Source organism: Dreissena polymorpha, chromosome 9 (genome assembly GCF_020536995.1).
Source record: "Dreissena polymorpha isolate Duluth1 chromosome 9, UMN_Dpol_1.0, whole genome shotgun sequence".
In the NCBI taxonomy this organism is placed as follows: Eukaryota; Metazoa; Mollusca; class Bivalvia; order Myida; family Dreissenidae; genus Dreissena; species Dreissena polymorpha.
In genome coordinates this window covers 102,409,631-102,430,778 of record NC_068363.1, presented here as the reverse complement: position 1 = coordinate 102,430,778, position 21,148 = coordinate 102,409,631, and the positions used below count along the sequence as shown (strand labels likewise).

The window sequence follows — 21,148 nt, the reverse complement described above, 5'->3', positions numbered from 1 at the left end:
CCCTAGCAGTTCACAGATTGTCAACCAGTCTTCGACCTAAACATCGGTTAGAACACTAATGCGCCTTTTAGGGGTAGCTGTTTTACCCACATTTCACCTTAAATTACCTTCAACATAACGCCAGCAGATCCGAATGAATACATTCGAATATTTCATTGGCTGATTCAAGAGATATGCCCTGAACTTTGACCACATCACTGTGTCTGTGCTCAACGTAAATGATATATAACACTGCTCAGTGTAAGGAATTCCAAGCTACTCTATGCATGTTTAAACGACTCATAGACAAAAATTGTGGTCAAGTAACAATTACGCGTTAAAATCCATCTCACAGAATTTCAGGGTCTGTACTCGATCACTAAATGGTCATTGATAGACTGATAATTGTAAACTTTGATTACACAGTTTTGCTTTCAAGATTCAAGATGAGAAAACAAACACTACCGAAGAGTATATTGTCACGATATAGGGGAAATCGTTCAATTATCTAACCACCAATGTTTTCCGTACTCGGCAAGTGGTGTTTCCATAAAACGTTCCTTAACGCCTGAATGTATAGGCTACCCCAATTTTCAAGTTGGCTATAAATAACACATTTTGATATCAATTATGTATCGAATAGCATTTTGCACAAATGTTTCATTTACAATACGCAATTAGATTTTTAAAGACCCGCGTCATAAGATAATGGGTCTTGTGCCATACGCGGCCATCATAGCTATAGCCCAACCTGCGCATATCGCAGTTTGGTCAGGAGATACATAATGAGACCATAAGACCTTGCGTGATTTTATAAAAGACAGTGTCGCCTCTAACAATAATGGGTAATTGCGCATGCTGGACTTGAGCTACGCTGGCCGAAACGCCCTTTTCACCTTTTTCGCTTGACGCGGTTATGAAAGTTTGATTTAAACGTGTCGAAATAAAACTGTGTTTTACAAAAAAAATATTTACATAACATAAATTACGATGGTGAAGAAATTAACTCATAATAAGTCATGTGAGGACACATATGATGTGATACACCGTAGCATAATGTTTATCTACGAACACAATTGTGTAGTTTGACTATAATAACACATGTAACATTCGGTGGATATGCGACTTACACGTAAAAAAACACACAATAATTAAACGTTTGTTTTCAATTTAATTATGCATAAAATGTAAGTTTTCTAACTTTATTTCAATTCATCATTTACGCCGAATGTCTTTTTGTAAGATATTTCTTGTTATATTTAGTTGTTTTTTATAATCGGTTTTAGCAATTATAAAACATTTATGTCGTTTTCTATAGTATACCGGTTGTTATAGTAGAACTCATGTTCAACGTTTATAAATTGAGAACTGTGAATGAAAACAAACTTTCAACTATACTATCGTGTTGTTTTCACCAGAGAACACATGGGGTCTCGCCTCTACATGTAGAAAGTTACGAGCGTTTACCAGATATATCAGATCTAACCCCGCTGTACTTGCAAGTACTCAATCAATGAGGTTACGCAACAAACGCATGATTATTTATTTGACTCTCGACATCCCAGTATCCTTGTTGATCAGCAGTATTTTTATTTTGTGGGGAGTAAACAATGTATCGTTGAGTCGTGAATTAACAACTATTTGTGTTTATATTGAAATGAATTAATTATTAGACTATAAATTAAAATTAATTTTGATAAAAATTAAATTGAACAAACTTTATGATATCATGCGATCGTTACGATGAACTCTTTCTCAGCGTGGATGCGGCAGTTATCAGGTTTTGGTACCTTATAAATCTGGCTTGCAAAAGGTGGTATCAACCGTAGTTGTTCGTAATCGAACAACTAAAAATTAAATAAGCTATTGCACAGTCATATGATACAACTTGATAATGATATGAATTCCTATGTTGGACCAATACACCGAATGAAGCCCCTGGAGAGACCAGGCATTCCTTAAACAGGTCTTAAACTAGGCTTTAAATACGTTAATGACAAAGCCGTACAGGTACTGTTTATCATGGCATGAATAAATTTTAATGACTTGATAACAGTTTGTTAAGTTAATATATCCCAAACAATAAAATATATTGAATACAGAATGTAAAAATCGTCCGATAAAACCTGCATGTACTACAAAAGTCAGTGTTAGTACATCATGGCAAATACTGGCAACCAATTTGATAATTACGGCTGAAACCCATAGATAGACAATGTGCAAATTCCAATCTGTTAACAAATACATGGACATTGCATACTTTCAAGTGTGTTATATTAATTATTACACACAACTAAATGTTTGCGATTAGGTCTTTATTACTGCTAGCATTTTCCATCGCTCTGACTTTCTATTGAATGTACGTGTCAATAGACGGTTGATATATGAACCAATCAAAAAGAGTTTTACAAAATGAAAGTTAATAATTCGTTTCCGGTTTAAAACCAAGTAGCAAAAATGTTGATCAAAGTAAAAGTAAGGATTTGTTTATTATGTCTGTAAAGTTAAAATATTACTCACTTGGTTAATCGAAATCTGTGTGATAAATGTATGTTTCAATTTATTATGTTTTCTATTTTCAGACTTTGACAGGGAAGGAGGTAAGACATTCAGTTGCTGTCTCCTTAAAAATGCTAAATGTGAAATAACAATAAAAATAGACATGACACTTTTATAATGATATCATAATGCATGCATTGAACATAATATCGCTTCAGTAATATATACTATTTTCAGTTATTAAGATTTGTCAAAACCATGTCACATGTTCACTTTTGTTCAGACAATTTACAGTGCTTTTCACAGGCACAGAAATTTTTTCATATGCCCCGGGGCAGATGGGGTGGGGAGGACTGTCCCCTCCATACTTTGTTTATCCCCATGCTTTTCGGAGAAAAAGTGGGGATATTGTGGTAATGTCCGTCTGTCCGTCCTGGCCACCTGCTCCTCCTACACTATTAGCACTAGAACCTTGAAACTTACATACATGCAGTGCTTTCCACACGATTTTTGTCAGGCGCCCCTGGGCTGCTAGGGTGGTTCGGGAGGGGTGTCCCCTCCTGACGTTGATTTTTTAAAAATTTAACGTGTCAATTCACGTTCTGTGGTGCGTTATAACTCAAAGAAAAACAGCGTCAAAAGACGTCATTTGGTGCGCTATGACTCTTCAAAAAATCCCCCAGTCATTTAAAAATATATATTTTTTTTATATTGTTTAATTGTTTTAAAACTTTCCCGCACGGATAGTAAAATCCTGACTTGAACAATTCCCCAATACATCTGTTTCAACCCGACTCTATTACTGTATACTTACTACTTTTCAAGTTTCTATTTATTACACGATAAACCCGTTTATTCCGTTTTTATCAATCACTTTCTGGTAAATATTTACGATAAAAGCTCTCAATTATTTCTTTAACACAAACCTTGCCATTTTTGAAGTGACTATTTATAGATTTGATGAAATATTGCCTCTGAATATGTGTCAATCCCCTGACCTGTTGTGTGCTTGTTAAAACGCTCAATACATGCACGCTTTTGTATGCAAATAGGGCGACGCTGTACATGCTGTAAAATTTTCGCGCTCTTTTTAATTCAGAAAACATTCGACACAAAATAAATTTGCACTGCTAATTTGAAGCAAAAATATTTAACGTTGCGGTAACATTTACATTCGGAAGTGTGTTTCGGATTAAAAACGCTTTAACATTGACTTACGGGAATGGGTTTCGGATTACAAATTTAATTATTCCCATTTGAGAATTCATCAAATATTAATCGTTGCGTTATAAATTCAACGATAATTTGTTTAAGCACTTTACGAGTCAAATATATGTTTTGACGGAATTATGCATGAAATTCACGTTGTCCACGAGGATCACGGCCGGTTGCCATCATCAGTCTTCTAACTATCGATTATTGGATGAAACATTTACAAGTGTGCGTAATTAATTCAACGAAAAATTTGTTAAAGCGCATTTCATGTCGAATAAATGTCAGAAAAACGAGGTGAATCAGTTCTATAAATGGACATGATGAAATATACATTACTGGAATTAAATTGTTATCACATAATTGTAACCGGGAGTCATTTGCACAACTTACTCGCTATAATAATTAATTGTTTACCACTTGCAATTAATTTCTCGTATTAATTATGAGTCATAGGTAACACTTGTTTACAGTAAAAAGGTGTGATGATTATGCCCGAAACCGTCTTTAATGTACTGTACTGTACTAATTACCGGTTTTATATTACGTAAATGGAACAACTTCTTGCTTATCAAGCTGCGATAAACTCTTACTTCATGCCCGACATCAATCAAAAACAATGGTCGATAGTTAACCCCGCCCTCATAAGCATTCCCGTAACCGATTGGGCGATGAACTTCACAGTTTGACGACTGGAAAGTTACCAGATACATCCTTGTCAGCATTTAAATGACTGTGTAATGTGGCTAGAATAACCCGTAGCGGATCCGTGGTCTAGTGGTAAAACACTGGCTTCACAATCCAGAGATCGCTGGTTCAATCCCCTACTGCACGTAACCTACTAACTCGTCTTTCGCATGAGACGTTAAACCGAGGTGCAGTGTACTAGGTGCTATACACCGGGCACTAAAAGACCCAGGGTCACCTCTGGAACGGGGTGTTTCCTGTATCTTGCACTATCCCCCGTAACCAACTAACACGTCTTTCTGGGGGCGATAGCCATATGGGAGACAATCCTGGTGCACTCGATAAAAAAATAATGAAGAAGAAGGCTAGAATAATCGATACGCGCGTCATGCTATTCTCTTGTCAGTGGATTATCCATTACCCCATGTGGTGTTTATGGCGATTACTTGTAAAAGTAGGTACCGAGTGCTCTTTTAAAACAGGGAATATGGATACACTTATAGAGAAAACTTGATTTTTTTGGACAATCTCCACTTTCTTTTACTGAAAAATACACTGATCGGAAAATGTCAAGCTCCCCAGGGACTCTGATTTCGAAATTCAAGCGTCCCGGCAAGGGGCGCTTACAGTGTCCGACAAATTTCTTATTTTTCAGGTAGCCCACTGGGCTACCAATAAAAATATTTGGTAGCCCATAAAATTTTCCTACAAAATGATAAGAGGCAGGTTTTCATCCTCATTTTAGTTCTTCATTTACACATACATAATATGTATACATACATATACATAAAACAGCAAGTAGTCTGATGTACACAGTCAATATCGTAAATTAATGTTACAGTACAGGCACCGTGTACTTAAATGTAAATGTACCAAAGAAAATCATATACTACATGTAGATATTACATGTATGTGCACATGTATGTGTACTTAAATTCGGACAGCACGTTAAGTCGTAAACGTAAATAAAGCGTTTAGATGATCAATACGATTGACTCGTATGGTGTTAATCAATGCAATTGCCCTTTTTAACAACAAATACCGAGTTTCAAGAAATCAAGAGTATTCAATCATTTATTTACTTGTGTCCGACTTTAAGTACTGTCCGAATTTACGTATTGCATCCGTATGTTACGACACTTGTGTGCAGTCAGTATACAATACAATAATTGTTTCAATAATGAAGGAACTGATACAGTGTAACGGTAACGATACAGCGTGTTTACATGATATTTTATTAAGAGAAAATGTCAATGCCAAATAATTCGCAAGATACCCCGGTACTTTAGTTGAAATTCACAACGAAACTTTAAATGGAAATTAAATGATCTCAATGTTGTACCCGCTACGAAATTTTTATTTACAAATAAATACATCCACGCCAATTTTCGCGCGCTTTTTATCAGGACAAAGAAATTCATTTCTTAAACATAGAATTTTGTAACCTTAAATAGCTGTACACAACCCGTGCAAACCGTGGCAGGTTATTTACGCATGTTGCAATACAACGGTCCTGATTGGGAGCTTATTTCATCATATCTTTAAATAGAACCATATGTCGAAATTCATTTGACACTTTAGAAAATTTCAAACGTTTGTGTTTATGACTCTTATCGTCTATATTACCCACCCATAATTTGGTTTTAAAAATATAAATCGGGCATATATGGGATTATTGATTAACAGTCGATTAATCCAATTATTAATTGACAATGCAAACTAATTAGCAGGTGTTAACCGCATTCACAAAGTTGTTATTAATATTCATTTTCGGTTTCGTTACCGTTTTGAAGAATCCGCTATTGTTTTGATTTATTTAATGTTTGGCGTCCTTGGATATTTAACGACATCAAAAACGTTGTCGCTATAAGTATTACTCATTGTTGCGGTTAACAAAGAATTCCATTATTCCAAACTGCGAAATGATGTTGCATCATGTGCGCCAACTATCCAACCGGCTCTCATTATATTATTAGCAGACGACAAATGTTGATTCTGATTGGATGATTAAAATACACTGTTACTGTTTAAGACATTACCGCAAGTGATCGGTAACTGATTGGATAATTGATTGCACTTTGTTATCGGATTATAAGCAATACACAGTGTACAAACACATGGTCAGCGTGTTTATTCTACGCATGTCTGTCAATAAACCGGGCTACCGCTTTTATATCTGGGGAAAACCCTGACATGGTAGCTATGGGCATATGTGCGACGGTTACAGTGACAGAATTTTGATCTGACCCCTGGGTCAAAAGTTATGGGGGTTGGGTCAGGGCCGGGTCAGAGATTTTCCTGTGACAACGATTCGAAAAAGTCTCATAGCTACTGTGTCCCTTCAGATATTACTTTTATATTTGGTATGCATGTGTATCTAGACAACATCTATCCATGCGCATACATTGTTTGACCCCTGTGACCTTGACCTTGAACTTTGGGTCAGTTTTCAGGTTTAGAAATCTGCGACCTCGATTAAAAAAAGACTCAGAACTACTGTGTCCTTTCAGATATTGCTTTCATATTTAGTATGCATGTGTATTTGGAAAACACCTTTCCATGCGCACACAATTTTTGACCCCTGTGACCTTGACCTTGAACTTGGGGTCAGTTTTCAGGTTTAGAAATCTGCGACTGCGATTCGAAAAAGGCTCATAACTACTGTGTCCCTTCAGATATTGCTGTCATATTTGGTATGCATGTGTATCTAGACAACACCTATCCATGTGCATACAATTTTTTACCCCTTGACCTTGAACTTTGGGTCAGTTTTAGGTTTCAAAATCAGCGACCGCGATTCGAAAAAGGCTCATAACTCCTGTGTCCTTCAGATATTGCTTTCATATTTGGTATGCATGTGTATCTGGACAACACCTTTCCATGCGCATACAATTTTTTACCCCTGTGACCTTGACCTTGAACTTGGGGGTCAGTTTTCAGATTTCAAAATCTGCGACCGCGATTCGAAAAAGGCTCATAACTACTGTGTTCCTTCAGATATTGCTTTCATATTTGGTATGCATGTGTATTCATACAACACCTATCCATGGGCACACAGTTTTTTACCCTTATGACCTTGAACTTGTGGACAGTTTTCAGGTTTTTAAATCTGCGACAGCGATTTGAAAAAGGCTCATATCTACTGTGTCCCTTCAGATACTGCTTTCATATTTGTTATGCATGTATATCTGGACAACACTCTTATATGGGCATACAAATTTTTACCTCTGTGACCTTGAACTTGGGGCCAGTTTTCAGGTTTTGAAATCTGCGACCGCGATTCGAATAAGACTCATAACTTCTGTGTCCTTTCAGATATTGCTTTCATATTTGGTATGCATGTGTATCTGGACAACACCTTTCCATTCGCATAAAATGTTTGACCCCTGTGACCTTGAACTTAAGGTCAGCGTTCAGGTTTCGAAATTTGCTACTGCGCTTCGAAAAAGCCTCATACCTGCTGTGTCCCTTCAGATATTGCTTTCATATTTGGTAGGCATGTGTATCTGGACAAGACCTTTCAATGCGCATGAATTTTTTAACCACTGTGACCTTGGCCTTGAACGTAGGGTCCGCGTTTAGATTTCGAAATCTATTATGTGGTTATCTACCCAATCAGAAGAAGTGCAAGCATTTTCATCGGACAAAGAAATTTTGTAACAATGAAGCTTGTGTATTGAAAACACATATAGAGTTACACAGTAGTGGCGCAGAGATGTACTTAGTAGTCAATTGTTTGTGTTAACTCATCTGTGAAATGGTTTAGCTCATCCATCTAATGTTTATACAAGGGATTCGTAAATATTGGCGCAAAGGGACACCTGTATATGAGAGAAGAGATAGAATGCAGTCAAGCATAAACAGCATGAGAAACTCATGGCAAAGAGCCTCAAGAATCTGTAAAAGGGCTGAAACTTTCAATTTGTTCAATTACACTTTTAGACTCATTACTGAAAATCTGTCAAAATGTTCAAGTGGGAACAATGTGAGAAACAATTAAAAGCAAGATGGACTTTGAACAGGCACATCAAAGACAGACATGAAATTCAACATTTTCATTGTTGTGAACAAGATTGTGACAGAAAATTTCTGAGACGCTTCTATTTAGTCAACCATTTAACCTCAAAACATATCTTTTCCAAAACAGAAGTAAGAAGATTGGCTATAGGAGAGCATGTTCAACCATATCATAAGTCATTCCAATGAGGATGACATGTACATAATGGACGTCAGTGAAGTTGATTCAGTATTAGATTTGTAAGGAGAGCAGGATGAGGAGGAGAAATTAGGGTATAGATTTTCACTCATTTTTAGCTCGACTATTATATATAAAATATACATAGTGGAGCTATCCTACTCACCCCGGCCTCTGCGTTAGCAATAGTGTGCAAATGTTAAAGTTTTCGTACTACCCCAAATATTTTCTTTGTCCCTTGACATATTGCTTTCATATTTTGCATACTTGTTTACCATCACGACCCCAACCTGTAAACAAGAGCAGACGACTCTATCAAGCATTTTGTCATAATTATGGCCCCTTTTCCACTTAGAATATGCATATTATTGATAAATCTATGTTAAAGTTTGCGTACTACCCCAAATATTTCCTGTGACCCTTGACATATTGCTTTCATATTTTGCATACTTTTTTACCAACATGACCCCCAACCTATAAACAAGAGCAGACAACTGTATCAAGCATTTTGACATAATTATGGCCCCTTTTATTCTTAGAATATGCATATTATTGATAAATCTATGTTAAAGTTTGACAAAACAACAATTACCTGACATACCACAATGCACTCCACCCAAACCATCCCCCACGCCCCCCCCCCCCCGCCCCCTCACCCCCCCCCCCCCCCCAAATTTTTATGCCCCCCTTCGAAGAAGAGGGGGTTTATTGCTTTGCTCATGTCGGTCGGTCTGTCGGTCCATCCACCAGGTGGTTGTCAGACGATAACTCAAGAACGCTTGGGCCTAGGATCATGAAACTTCATAGGTACATTGATCATGACTTGCAGATGACCCCTAGTGATTTTGAGGTCACTAGGTCAAAGGTCAAGGTCACGGTGACCAGAAATAGTAAAATGGTTTTTGAATGATAACTCAAGAACGCATACGCCTAGGATCATGAAACTTCATGGGTAGATTGATCATGACTTGCAGATGACCCCTATTGATTTTGAGGTCACTAGGTCAAAGGTCAAGGTCACGGTGACCTGAAATAGTAAAATGGTTTCCTGATGATAACTCAAGAACGCATACGCCTAGGATCATGAAACTTCATGGGTAGATTGATCATGATTCGCAGATGACCCCTATTGATTTTGAGGTCACTAGGTCAAGGTCACGGTGACCCGAAATAGTAAAATGGTTTTCGGATGATAACTCAAGAACGCATACGCCTAGGATCATGAAACTTCATAGGTAGATTGATCATGACATGCAGATGACCCCTATTGATTTTGAGGTCACAAGGTCAAAGGTCAAGGTCACGGTGACCCGAAATAGTAAAATGAACGCAAGAACGCTTTTGCCTAGGATCATGACACTTCATAGGTACATTGATCGTGACCCGCAGATGACCCCTATTGATTTTCAGGTCACTAGTTTTATTTATTTTTGAAAGGTCATCTATTAAATGATCACACACCCACATTATACCCCCCCTCCTCTCCCCCCACCACACCCACATTATACCCCCCCCTTTCCATGATGGCTTGTGTTATACTGTCAAGCACTCGAATAGTCGATCGCGCTGTGCTCTGACAGCTCTTGTTTGGTTTATTTTACATTAACTTCTTCCTTTCTACACCAAATTACTTCAAATTTATACTGAACATCTTTATGACAATACGGTCATTCTCAACTATGCATGACCCCATTACCAACCCTGGGGCGCCCCTGGGTTTAACATGCGGTGTGGGGATATGCGTCGGCCTCTGCAGCGCCATTTCTAGTTTACATTTGTAGAGGCCAATAACGACATTTGGTGCGCCATGTTCTTAAAAACAACATCCATAAAGTCATTGTTTTTTTATTCTTTAAAACATTTTTTGTATAGATAGAATAATCCAGTTTTCGTATAGATAGTATAATCCAGACTCCCAAACACATCCGTATCAATCCTACTCTATGAGTGCATACTTACTTCTTTTCCAGTGTCTTTTCATTACCCGATTATCCCATATATTCTGTTTTTAAAAGCACATTCTGGTAAATATTGACGATAAAAGTGTTCAAGAATTTCATAAACACATTTTGATGAGTATGAAATGAATTTTGTCATATGTTGCTATTTAAAGATTTGATGAAATATTCCCACTAAACAGGTGTAAATCATCTTGCGTGATGTGTGCGTGTTAATACAACAATCAATACACTCACGCTTTCCAAAGGACACGATGTTGTACATGCTATTGAATTTTCGCGCCCTTTCTATACAGACAAAGAATCAACATGACATAAATAAGCACCGTTTATTTGTAGCGAGAATTTGTAAACGTCACATAAACATTTACATTCGGAAGTGTGACTTGGATGACAATTGCGTTAACATTAACATTCTGGAGTGGGTTTCGGATTACATATTTATTTAAGCTCATTGGAGATATCAGCAAAACATTAAAAGCTGCGTAATGAATTAACGATAATTTGTTAAAACGCTTTACAAGTCTTAACAATGTTTTGACAGTATAATGCGTGAAATGCACAATTTCCACGAGTATTACAGCCGGTTGACATCATAATTGTTAAAATTAACTGGCCTAGATGTCTGTTGTAATTACATGTACGTCATGAGTTGTCTGCATGATTTATCTACAGGTATTGCATGTCTACGAGTGCTGTTGCTCACAAAGCGTGCACTCTCATTGGTCAATATTGATTGTCCGATACATTGACGCTCCTTCCTAAGGTGGCTTTAGTTGGGTAAGGCGATACATATTATTGACACAGGGTCGTAAATCGGCTTTCAAAAGTTTCAGTGAAGTCAATATCACTGCAAAAAAAAACTTATTGGAAAAATTCAGGCTCCCCGCGAACTCTTGATTTCGAAATTCAAGTGCCCTGGCGAGGGACTGTTAAATGGCCTGCTGAAAGCACTGATTTTGTACATTATGAAATGTATCAGGGCACAGCCTATGTTCAAATTGGCACGAGAAGTGACTTGTCGCTGATCTTAAATAAGGGAGAAGTGAGGCAACTGAAAGGATAAGTGGTTTCTGTTCGGCATTTAATAAACTATTCTATAATTGTATTCCGCTCATTACCACACACCATTCATCATTTAATATGATTAATCAGAATTTTTTATAAATGTGGCAGTTTGAGGGACATAAACAAATATGAACAAGCACGCTAAAGTGTTAATGTTGTATTATCACAGTATTAAACTGAACTTAATCAATATATTATTTGTAAATTTCTGGCTCAAAGTAAATCTAAACAAAGTAGAAGAAGATGTTTATTTGTCCTGGTAGAAGACTAGAACTAAGAAGTTATATCTTCCATGTCTTTCTATAAGCTGAGCCCTGTGTTTACTCCCAGTGATTTTTAGCTCACCTGAGCGATAGCTCGGGGTGAGCTATTGTGATCACTCGGCGTCCGGCGTCCGTCCGTCCGTCTGTAAACAATTTGTTAACATCTTTTTCTACTAAACCATTGAGCCAATTTCAACTAAATTTCATGTGGAGCATCCCTAGGTCATGGGACAAAAGAATTGTTAAAAAAAATTTGATCACATAACCAAGATGGCCGCCATGACCATATATGGTAAAAACCTTAAAAAATCTTCTCGTCAGAAACCGCTCATCAGATTTTCAAAAAATTTCACAGGGATGACCTTTGAAGGCTCCCCTGAAAAAGTTGTTCAAAGAAATTTGAATCGTCAAAAAACATGGCCGCAGGAGCTCGTTGAACTTTGCATGTTTATTTGTTTTTGCCTATTTTGTGAAAACTTTCAAAAATCTTCCACATTTTTTGTCCGATCCTTTCCAAATTTGCACAGTGTCTTTATATCAATGAGGACACGAACCCTACAAAAAATGAGCATTATTGGTCCATGAAGTACAGAATTACCTCCCCTTGAATTGAGAAAATGGTGTTTATGCAATAAAGTCCAAATTTTTCATCCAATTCTTTCCAAACTTGTAAGGATTTAGCATGGTTCAAACAAGGGAAACAACTACGGTTTATGCATGTTCTTTTTATTACAGATTTGCCTCCCTTTAATTCATTCAAAATCTCATTTTACAGCAGAGATTCCAAATCTGACCTGTAAATGAGCCCCATATTTACTGCCAGTGCTAGGTTACCTTTTCCCATTTGATCATTCTTAAGTATTGGTCTTGTAATGCTGCTACTGCTACTGCTACTACTACTACTACTACTACTACTTCTACTACTACTACTACTACTACTACTACTACTTCTACTACTACTACTACTACTGCTACTACTTCTACTACTACTAATACTACTACTACTACTACTACTACTACTACTACTTCTACTACTACTACTAGTACTACTACTACTACTACCACCACCACCACCACCACCACGTCTACTATTACTACTTCTACTACTACTGCCACTACTACTACTACTTTTACCACTACTACTACTACCACTACTACTACTACTACTACTACCACTACTACTACTACTACTACTACTACTACTACTACTACTACTACTACTACTACTTCTACTACTACTACTACTTCTACTACTACTACTACTACTACTTCTACTACTACAACTACTATTACTACTACTACTACTACTACTACTACTACTACTACTACTACTACTACTACTACTACTACTACACCACCACCACCACCACCACCATTCACACTGACAAAAAACGTATTCACACAATGGCTGCTACTACAACTTATAGCCCATATAGGGGGGCATGCATGTTTTACAAACAGCCCTTGTTTCTATGGGATTTTAACCACAACTGTTCATGTTTATCTCCGACACATATTTTTAGGTCACCTGTCATGAAGTGACACGGTGAGCTTATGTGATCGTGTGATGTCCGGCGTCCGTTGTGCGTGCCTGCGTGTGTCCGTGCGTCCGTCCGTCAACAATTTGTTTGTGTAGACAGTAGAGGTCACAGTTTGCATCCAATCTTGATGAAATTTGGTCAAAATGTTTATCTTGATGAAATCCGGTTTGGGATTGTATTTGGGTCATCTGGGGTCAATAACAAGGTCACTAGGTCAAATAATAGAACAACCTTCTGTAGACAATAGAGGTCACAGTTTTCATCCAATCTTTATGAAATTTGGTCAGAATGTTTATCTTGATGAAATCTGGGTTGGGATTTTATTTGGGTCATCTGGGGTCAAAAACTAGGTCACTAGGTCAAATAATAGAAAAACCTTGTGTAGACATTAGAGATCACAGTTTTCATCCAACCTTTATGAAATTTGGTCAGAATTCTTGATGAAATCTGGGTGGGATTGTATTTGGGTCATCTGGGGTAAAAATCTAGGTCAAATAAAAAGAAAAACCTTGTGTTGACAATAGAGGTCACAGTTTTCATCCAATATTTATGAACTGTGGTCAGAATGTTTATCTTGATGAAATCTGGATTGGGATTGTATTTGGGTCATCTAGAGTCAGGAACTAGGTCACTAGGTCAAATCATAGAAAAACATTGTGTAGACAATAGAGGTCATAGTTTTCATCTGATCTTAATGAGTCAGGTGAGCGATTCAGGGCCATCATGGCCCTCTTGTTTTTGGTTCTGAAGTTCATTTCTTAGAACATGTACCTTTTTGATTGGGAAAAATAGTGCGATAAACCATGCAGTTGGGGAAAATGAAAAGTCATGAATATGATTATAAATGAAAGTATTTTGATTTGTTAATAAGTGACTGTTAAATTGCTTTTTAAAATTTATGTAATTAAGTGTTGCAGAATTATATCTCTGTATAATAAACTCAATTAACCAATTATTTAGTAAATATGAAGAGGTATGCATCTTTTTGGGGAAATTTTAGTCAGATTTTTGAGGATCACTGCCTCAAGTTACCACATATCAAGTGGTATAGGAAAAAGTAAAAGAAATTCTGAACTAATGTAAACAATGCAGAAATAAACCATTTATCTTCAAAGATTTTGAAAGATATTTTTAAAGAATCTGCTATGATTTAATGCAACACTTTCTGAAAATAGAGAGAAAGTGAAAAAGAAATTAAGTGTGGTGTTACCACTACAGTTCTAGTGCAGTCATCAGGTTCACTTTGTAAATGTAATTTATGTGGAAATTTAATGATATACTCTTAAGTTGGATATGGATATTTATTTATTTATATTCTCAATTGTAGTGTGAGAGTTACAAGTAGCATTGTTTAAAATTTGTTTTGTATTTCAGATAGAGATTGACATTGAGCCAACAGATAAGGTAAAGTATTGTAGATAACAACTGGAGAATTCAGCCAGGCTGTGTAAGGTAAAGTATTGTAGATAACAACTGGAGAATTCAGCCAGGCTGTGTAAGGTAAAGTATTGTAGATAACAACTGGAGAATTCAGCCAGGCTGCGTAAGGTAAAGTATTGTAGATAACAACTGGAGAATTCAGCCAGGCTGTGTAAGGTAAAGTATTGTAGATAACAACTGGAGAATTCAGACAGGCTGTGTAAGGTAAAGTATTGTAGATAACAACTGGAGAATTCAGCCAGGCTGTGTAAGGTAAAGTATTGTAGATAACAACTGGAGAATTCAGCCAGGCTGTGTAAGGTAAAGTATTGTAGATAACAACTGGAGAATTCAGCCAGGCTGTGTAAGGTAAAGTATTGTAGATAACAACTGGAGAATTCAGCCAGGCTGTGTAAGGTAAAGTATTGTAGATAACAACTGGAGAATTCAGCCAGGCTGTGTAAGGTAAAGTATTGTAGATAACAACTGGAGAATTCAGCCATGCTGTGTAAGGTAAAGTATTGTAGATAACAACTGGAGAATTCAGCCATGCTGTGCACCTTAACTGACTACCTGACTTTAAATATAAAAATGCTTTTCAGCAAATTTTGCTTTTATTGTTTTTATAATCAAATAAATGTTGCAGCTAATGGCAGTGAATTAAAAATCTTTAAAGAATGAGAAAAAAAATTAGAATATTAGTTATACAGCTTCTTACTGACATCCTTCAGTGATAAAGGATCAGTAAATTAATATTGGACAAAAGCTGAGCAGGGTCAGTAAGAAGGGATAAAAAACATCAACATAATTATAGGGGAATTTTTTTCTATAATATAATGTATTAATGACGTCATCTTAATTACTTCTGTGAAGTCATGTAATGTGTCTGACCTAATATGAAAAGTTATTCACTTTATAAGGAGGATTACAATGTCTGCATAAGACCAGTCAAAGCCAATAAAAAAAACAAGATAAATATCAATACATCTGTTGGAGTTTGCAAAATGTTGACACTGACTATTAAAGATCTGTATGATTTGTTGTGTGTTTTTTTTGACACAAAGAGAAATTTAGTATTTGTTTGGGGTCCTCACGAATGGATTCGACACTCTTAAAAATATTTTTTCGGTGGGAAAATGCAAGTGTGATACACTGTCATTTTTAACCAGGTTTTCCGAAGGAAAAAACTGGTTATTAGATTGGCGAATGCGGGCGGGCTGGCGGGCTGGCTGGCGGGCTGGCTGGCGGGCGGGCGGAACAAGCTTGTCCGGGCCATAACTATGTCGTTCATTGTCAGATTTTAAAATCATTTGGCACATTTGTTCAACACCATTGGACGGTGTGTCGCGCGAAATAATTACGTCGATATCTCCAAGGTCAAGGTCACACTTTGAGTTCAAAGGTAAAAAATGGCCATAAATGAGCTTGTCCGGGCCATAACTATGTCATTCATTGTGAGATTTTAAAATCATTTGGCACATTTGTTCACCATCATGGGACGGTGTGTCTCACGAAAGAATCACATCAATATCTCCAATGTCAAGATCACACGACTAAAAATATATTTATTTTGAAACAAACTTACAAAGGGGGTTAATTTTGTTTGTTCATTTCAAAAGTTCAGTTTGAGTTGTCTCCCTTTATTAATTTTTTTTCACAATGAAAACCTGGTTTTGTGACAATTTTGTCCCTTGTTGCAATTAAAATCAGAAGATATTTTTGTACAGTCTACTGTACAGTTTTTCCTGCACTACATTCAAATTACATTATACAAAAGTAAGATAACATCATTTCTCATTGCCTAACTAAATCTAAAATGTAAAGCCCCTAAAAGCAAAGGTTCTGTTGTATGAGTTGAGCCCTGGGAAAACTGGACGTAATGCATTTGCGTAAAATGACATCACAGATTACATGTAGCCTGTGCTATGACCAGGCTAATCTGGGATGACACTTTCTGCCTTGGCTGCATTTTTGGTAAGAAGAGACTTCCTTTAAAGGAAAAATACCATAAAGTGGATTGTGTCCTCTCTGATAAGAACTGTGCAAATTGCACAGGCTAATCTGGAATGACACTACACACATGCATTAAGTCCAGTTTTCCCAGAACAAGGCTCATATATACTTATGTAATAATTGACAGGTGGAGAGGATAAAGGAGAGAGTGGAAGAGAAAGAAGGCATCCCTCCCCCACAGCAGAGGCTCATCTTCAGTGGGAAACAAATGTAAGTAAGGTAGCTCCCTGGTAATTCAAATGTTGAGCGTATAAACACATTTAAAAAAAATACACTTTGAAAAACATTTGTGAGGTTGAAAATGTGTATTTTAGCACTAAGGGTACATATAGGTTGTATTTTTTAATCCAAAAGGATCAATTGCGTAAGGATTATCTTATGTGTTTAAATATGGGGCTATGTACAGACCAGAATTGGTTTAACATTTCTTTCACAGATAATAAATCAAATAGTTTGAGTTAAAGTTCTCACAAGTTCAGCATAATGGTAGGATTTTGGTTTGTGTGAAACTACTCCATATTTCTGTTTTTAATAGAAGTATTTCAAATGAAACTTAAAGGGGCCTTTTCACGTTTTGGTAAATTGACAAAATTAAACAAAGTTATTTAAGATTCACAAATTTTCTTTTTAGTTATGATATTTGTGAGGAAACAGTAATACTGAGCATTACCATGCTCTAAAATAGCCATCTTTTGACGATTTAAAAATCTGAAAATTATAAAGCGTTGTAACGCAAAAGATTGAATAATTTGGAGAGTTCTATTGTTGTTGTTATATTTTGTGAAACTGCGAGGATTGCTTATATAAAGTAAAACATACATTAATCATTGTATGAGCACGGATGGCCAGGTGGTCTAAGTGGTAGACTTTTAATCCAGGACTCCAGGGGTCAGTGGTTCGAGCCCTGTTGAAGGTTACTTTTTTTCTTTTTTAATTTTATTCTTGAATATTTACTGCAGCTTTTTAGATCCAATGTTTACATTTATTAAAATAAAGCATTTAATGACAAACTTCAATACATGCCAAAATCTGTGAAAATGTCCCTTTTAAACATGCTTGGGAAATTGTTAGAGGTTACTGACCTAAGTCTTTAACTCTTACCTGCAGAATGGACATTATTAAGCCATGCCTTACTTAATCTTAAACATATAACCAGGGTAGATCAAATCTTAATTGTAACATAGTCTGCTTGGTCACTATTTTATATAAACGAGACCAATTTTAGTTTGTTTAATGTCAATTGCTTTAGTACAATGACAGTTGTCACAACTAGAATTCTGTTTCAATAAAAATTAAGGACAAATTAGACTTGTTGAAACAATTTACACCGAGACTTAAATAACCATTTAATGTTCAAAATCGTAGACCATTAAAAGTTGTATGACACATTTCAGGAATGATGAGAAGACTGCACAAGACTACAAAGTGACCGGAGGCTCTGTGTTACATCTTGTGTTGGCTCTGCGAGGTGGAGTATGATCATACCAGATCTGTAGGATTTGAGCAAGAGACTGATAGATAAAATGGGTCTTGAAATGATTCCCATTGTTAAATATTACCAAATGCTCCTGTGAAGTTCCTTTTAAAGAAAACAAATAATTGTGTGTAGTATATGGTTTTGCCTTCAGATTTCTGTTCCCTTTAAATTTAAATCTGTAAATTTACATCAACAGTTATTTTAAAGTCAATGACAGCTGCTTTCATATTGTGTTAGACTTTTCAATGGACAACCTGACAAGCAAAGTATAAATTGTAATTTCAAGTGAAATTTTTCCCAAATTTGTCAGTCTGCAGAAATTATGCTGCCATAAGATCTTGTGATGATGATCATCTTATATATTGCGTCTGTATTTCGGTTTTTGTTTCCATCTCTTTGAAAGATGCAGGATCAGTTAAATAACAGTCATGCTTTGCAAATAAACACATACTTTTCAAAAGATGTACATTTGTGATTATATATGACTTGGAAGATATATATTGTAAATGACTATTGATAAAAGATTTGAAGATATCTAAACATTTTTGTTTTATTGACTGTCATATTGGCCCATCAAAACGCAAGTTGGTTTACCTTTTGCTTGTTATCTGCTTGTTATCTGGTATTACAACAAATGCAAGAGTCTTCGGAGCTTTCTGTGGCTGCATGTCAGTAAAAATTATACCAGCTCTTTACCTCCAATGTTTTTTTATCACTTTTGTTTAACTGTCAACATTTCAATCAGGGATTAATTAATGCTTGGTGGAATCTTAAAAAGTGCCAATCTTATTATTTTTAATCGATAGAGATAAAAAAAAACAGAACCTGCATCTTCAAATAAATGGTATTTAGTAAAAATGATAAGCACATTTTTTAATGTGATTTTGAACTTAAATTTTGAATTTAATTAACAGTGTGCATATGATATATGCTGTTGTTAGTTTGTAATGCTGTTACATTAAAGCTGTAACATAAATTTGTCCTACTTAATGGTTTTTAGTCCCCTACCGGTTTCACCAGAGAGGACTTATGGTTTTGTATCCGTCAGTCCGTCACACTTTTCTGGATCCTGCAATAACTCTAAAAGTTCTTAATATTTTTTCATGAAACTTGGATTATGGATAGATGGCAATATGGACATTATGCACGTCATTTCATTTTGTTCCTACGTCAAAAATTGTGGTTGCTATGGCAACAAATAGACTAGAAATACTGCTGAAAATGGTGTTTTTTTCTGGATCCTGCCATAACTCTAAAAGTTCTTAATATTTTTTCATGAAACCCGGAATATGGATAGAATGCAATATGGACATTATGCACGTTATTTCATTTTGTTCCTAGGTCAAAAATTGTGGTTGCTATGGCAACAAATAGACAAGAAATACTGCTGAAAATGGTGGTTTTCTGGATCCTGCGATAACTCTCCAAGTTCTCAATATTTTTTCATGAAACTAGGAAAATGGATAGATGGCAATATGGACATTATGCACGTCATTTCATTTTGTTCCTGCTTCAAAAATTGTGGTTGCTATGGCAACAAATAGACTAGAAATACTGCTGAAAATGGTGTTTTTTTCTGGATCCTGCGATAACTTTAAAAGTTCTTAATATTTTTTCATGAAACTTGAAACAAGGATAGATGTCAATATGGACATTATGCACGTCATCTCATTTTGTTCCTACGTCTAAAATTATGGTTGCTATGGCAACAAATAGACTAGAAATACTGCTGAAAATGGTGTTTTTCTGGATCCTGCGATAACTTTAAAAGTTCTTAATATTTTTTCATGAAACTTGGAACATGGATAGATGGCAATATGGACATTATGCACGTCATTTCATTTTGTTCCTACGTCAAAAATTTTGGTCGCTATGGCAACAAATAAAAAAAATATTCTGACAATGGTGGAGCCGGTAGGGGACTTTTATTGCTTGGCAAGAGTCTTGTTGTTTTTGTATCTTCAATATCATTATTTAATCATATCTGAAATAGTTAGTCATTCCACTGTGGTAGAAAATGCACAACTCAATACTGTATTTCATGAAATAATAATGAGATCTCAAACACTCAATGAACATTATTTTGTTTCCGTAAAAAAGATTAATGTATGTTTGCTAAATTATGTTCTTGTGCATGGAACTTCTCATCATTGATATCGATACAACCATGCAGTTTCGTGTTGAAGTAATGTATTGTATCTGAGATAAAGCCCTGAAACGTTACATCATACAAACACAAAGGGTGTATTGATGTATAGATATCAATGAGAAGTGCCATGCACATGAGCTATAACCTTTCTTAAATAATAGTTATTGCCCTCTGTTGTTTTTGTATGATGTAACTTTTCAAAGCTATAACTCAGAATCGCTCCATGATTTCAACACTTAACTTAATGGGTGTATAGATATCAATGAGGACAGTTATATTTTAATAAAAACAATGACCCTACATTTAATTACTTCTTATGATTATACTGTACATCAAGGGATTTGCATCCATCCATAAACCCATTTTATTTGGCAGGGAATATCAATTCAAAGAATTTGCTTCATTTGTTAGGAAATCTGCCAGACATCAAAGTTCTCAATCACCTGCAAGACCCATTACTCAAGAGATGCCGTTAAGGTCACACATTGAGATCGAAGATAGCAAAATTGATGACTTATTCATAATTTAGCCATTACTTCACATCAAGGGATTCTTTTATAACTCTGTACAATTGTTCCCCTTTATCTGGCTGACATTTAAGTTTAAGGTCTCTAGGGTCAACTTCACATACTGAGGTAAAATGTTTACAAATTTTGATGACATATTATTCTGTTAGGATGGTACTAGA

The 21,148-nt window shown here is 36.0% G+C and overlaps 1 protein-coding gene across 1 annotated transcript; it reads left to right on the top strand.

Moving 5' to 3' along the window:
- The first annotated feature begins 2,364 nt into the window (after window positions 1–2,364).
- LOC127844383 (NEDD8) lies at window positions 2,365–20,760 on the top strand. Its single transcript, XM_052374530.1, has 5 exons — window positions 2,365–2,454; window positions 2,562–2,579; window positions 14,777–14,806; window positions 16,962–17,044; window positions 18,229–20,760. The coding sequence occupies exons 1-5, from the start codon at window positions 2,437–2,439 to the stop codon at window positions 18,311–18,313; spliced, it is 234 nt and encodes a 77-aa protein (XP_052230490.1). The 5' UTR covers window positions 2,365–2,436; the 3' UTR covers window positions 18,314–20,760.
- Window positions 20,761–21,148: the final 388 nt, after the last annotated feature.

Excerpts from the sequence above, each read along its gene's own strand:
- LOC127844383 (XM_052374530.1), top strand. Across the intron at positions 14,807-16,961 it reads ACATTGAGCCAACAGATAAG|GTGGAGAGGATAAAGGAGAG; the intron begins GTAAAGTATTGT and ends AATAATTGACAG. Across the intron at positions 17,045-18,228 it reads ATCTTCAGTGGGAAACAAAT|GAATGATGAGAAGACTGCAC; the intron begins GTAAGTAAGGTA and ends GACACATTTCAG.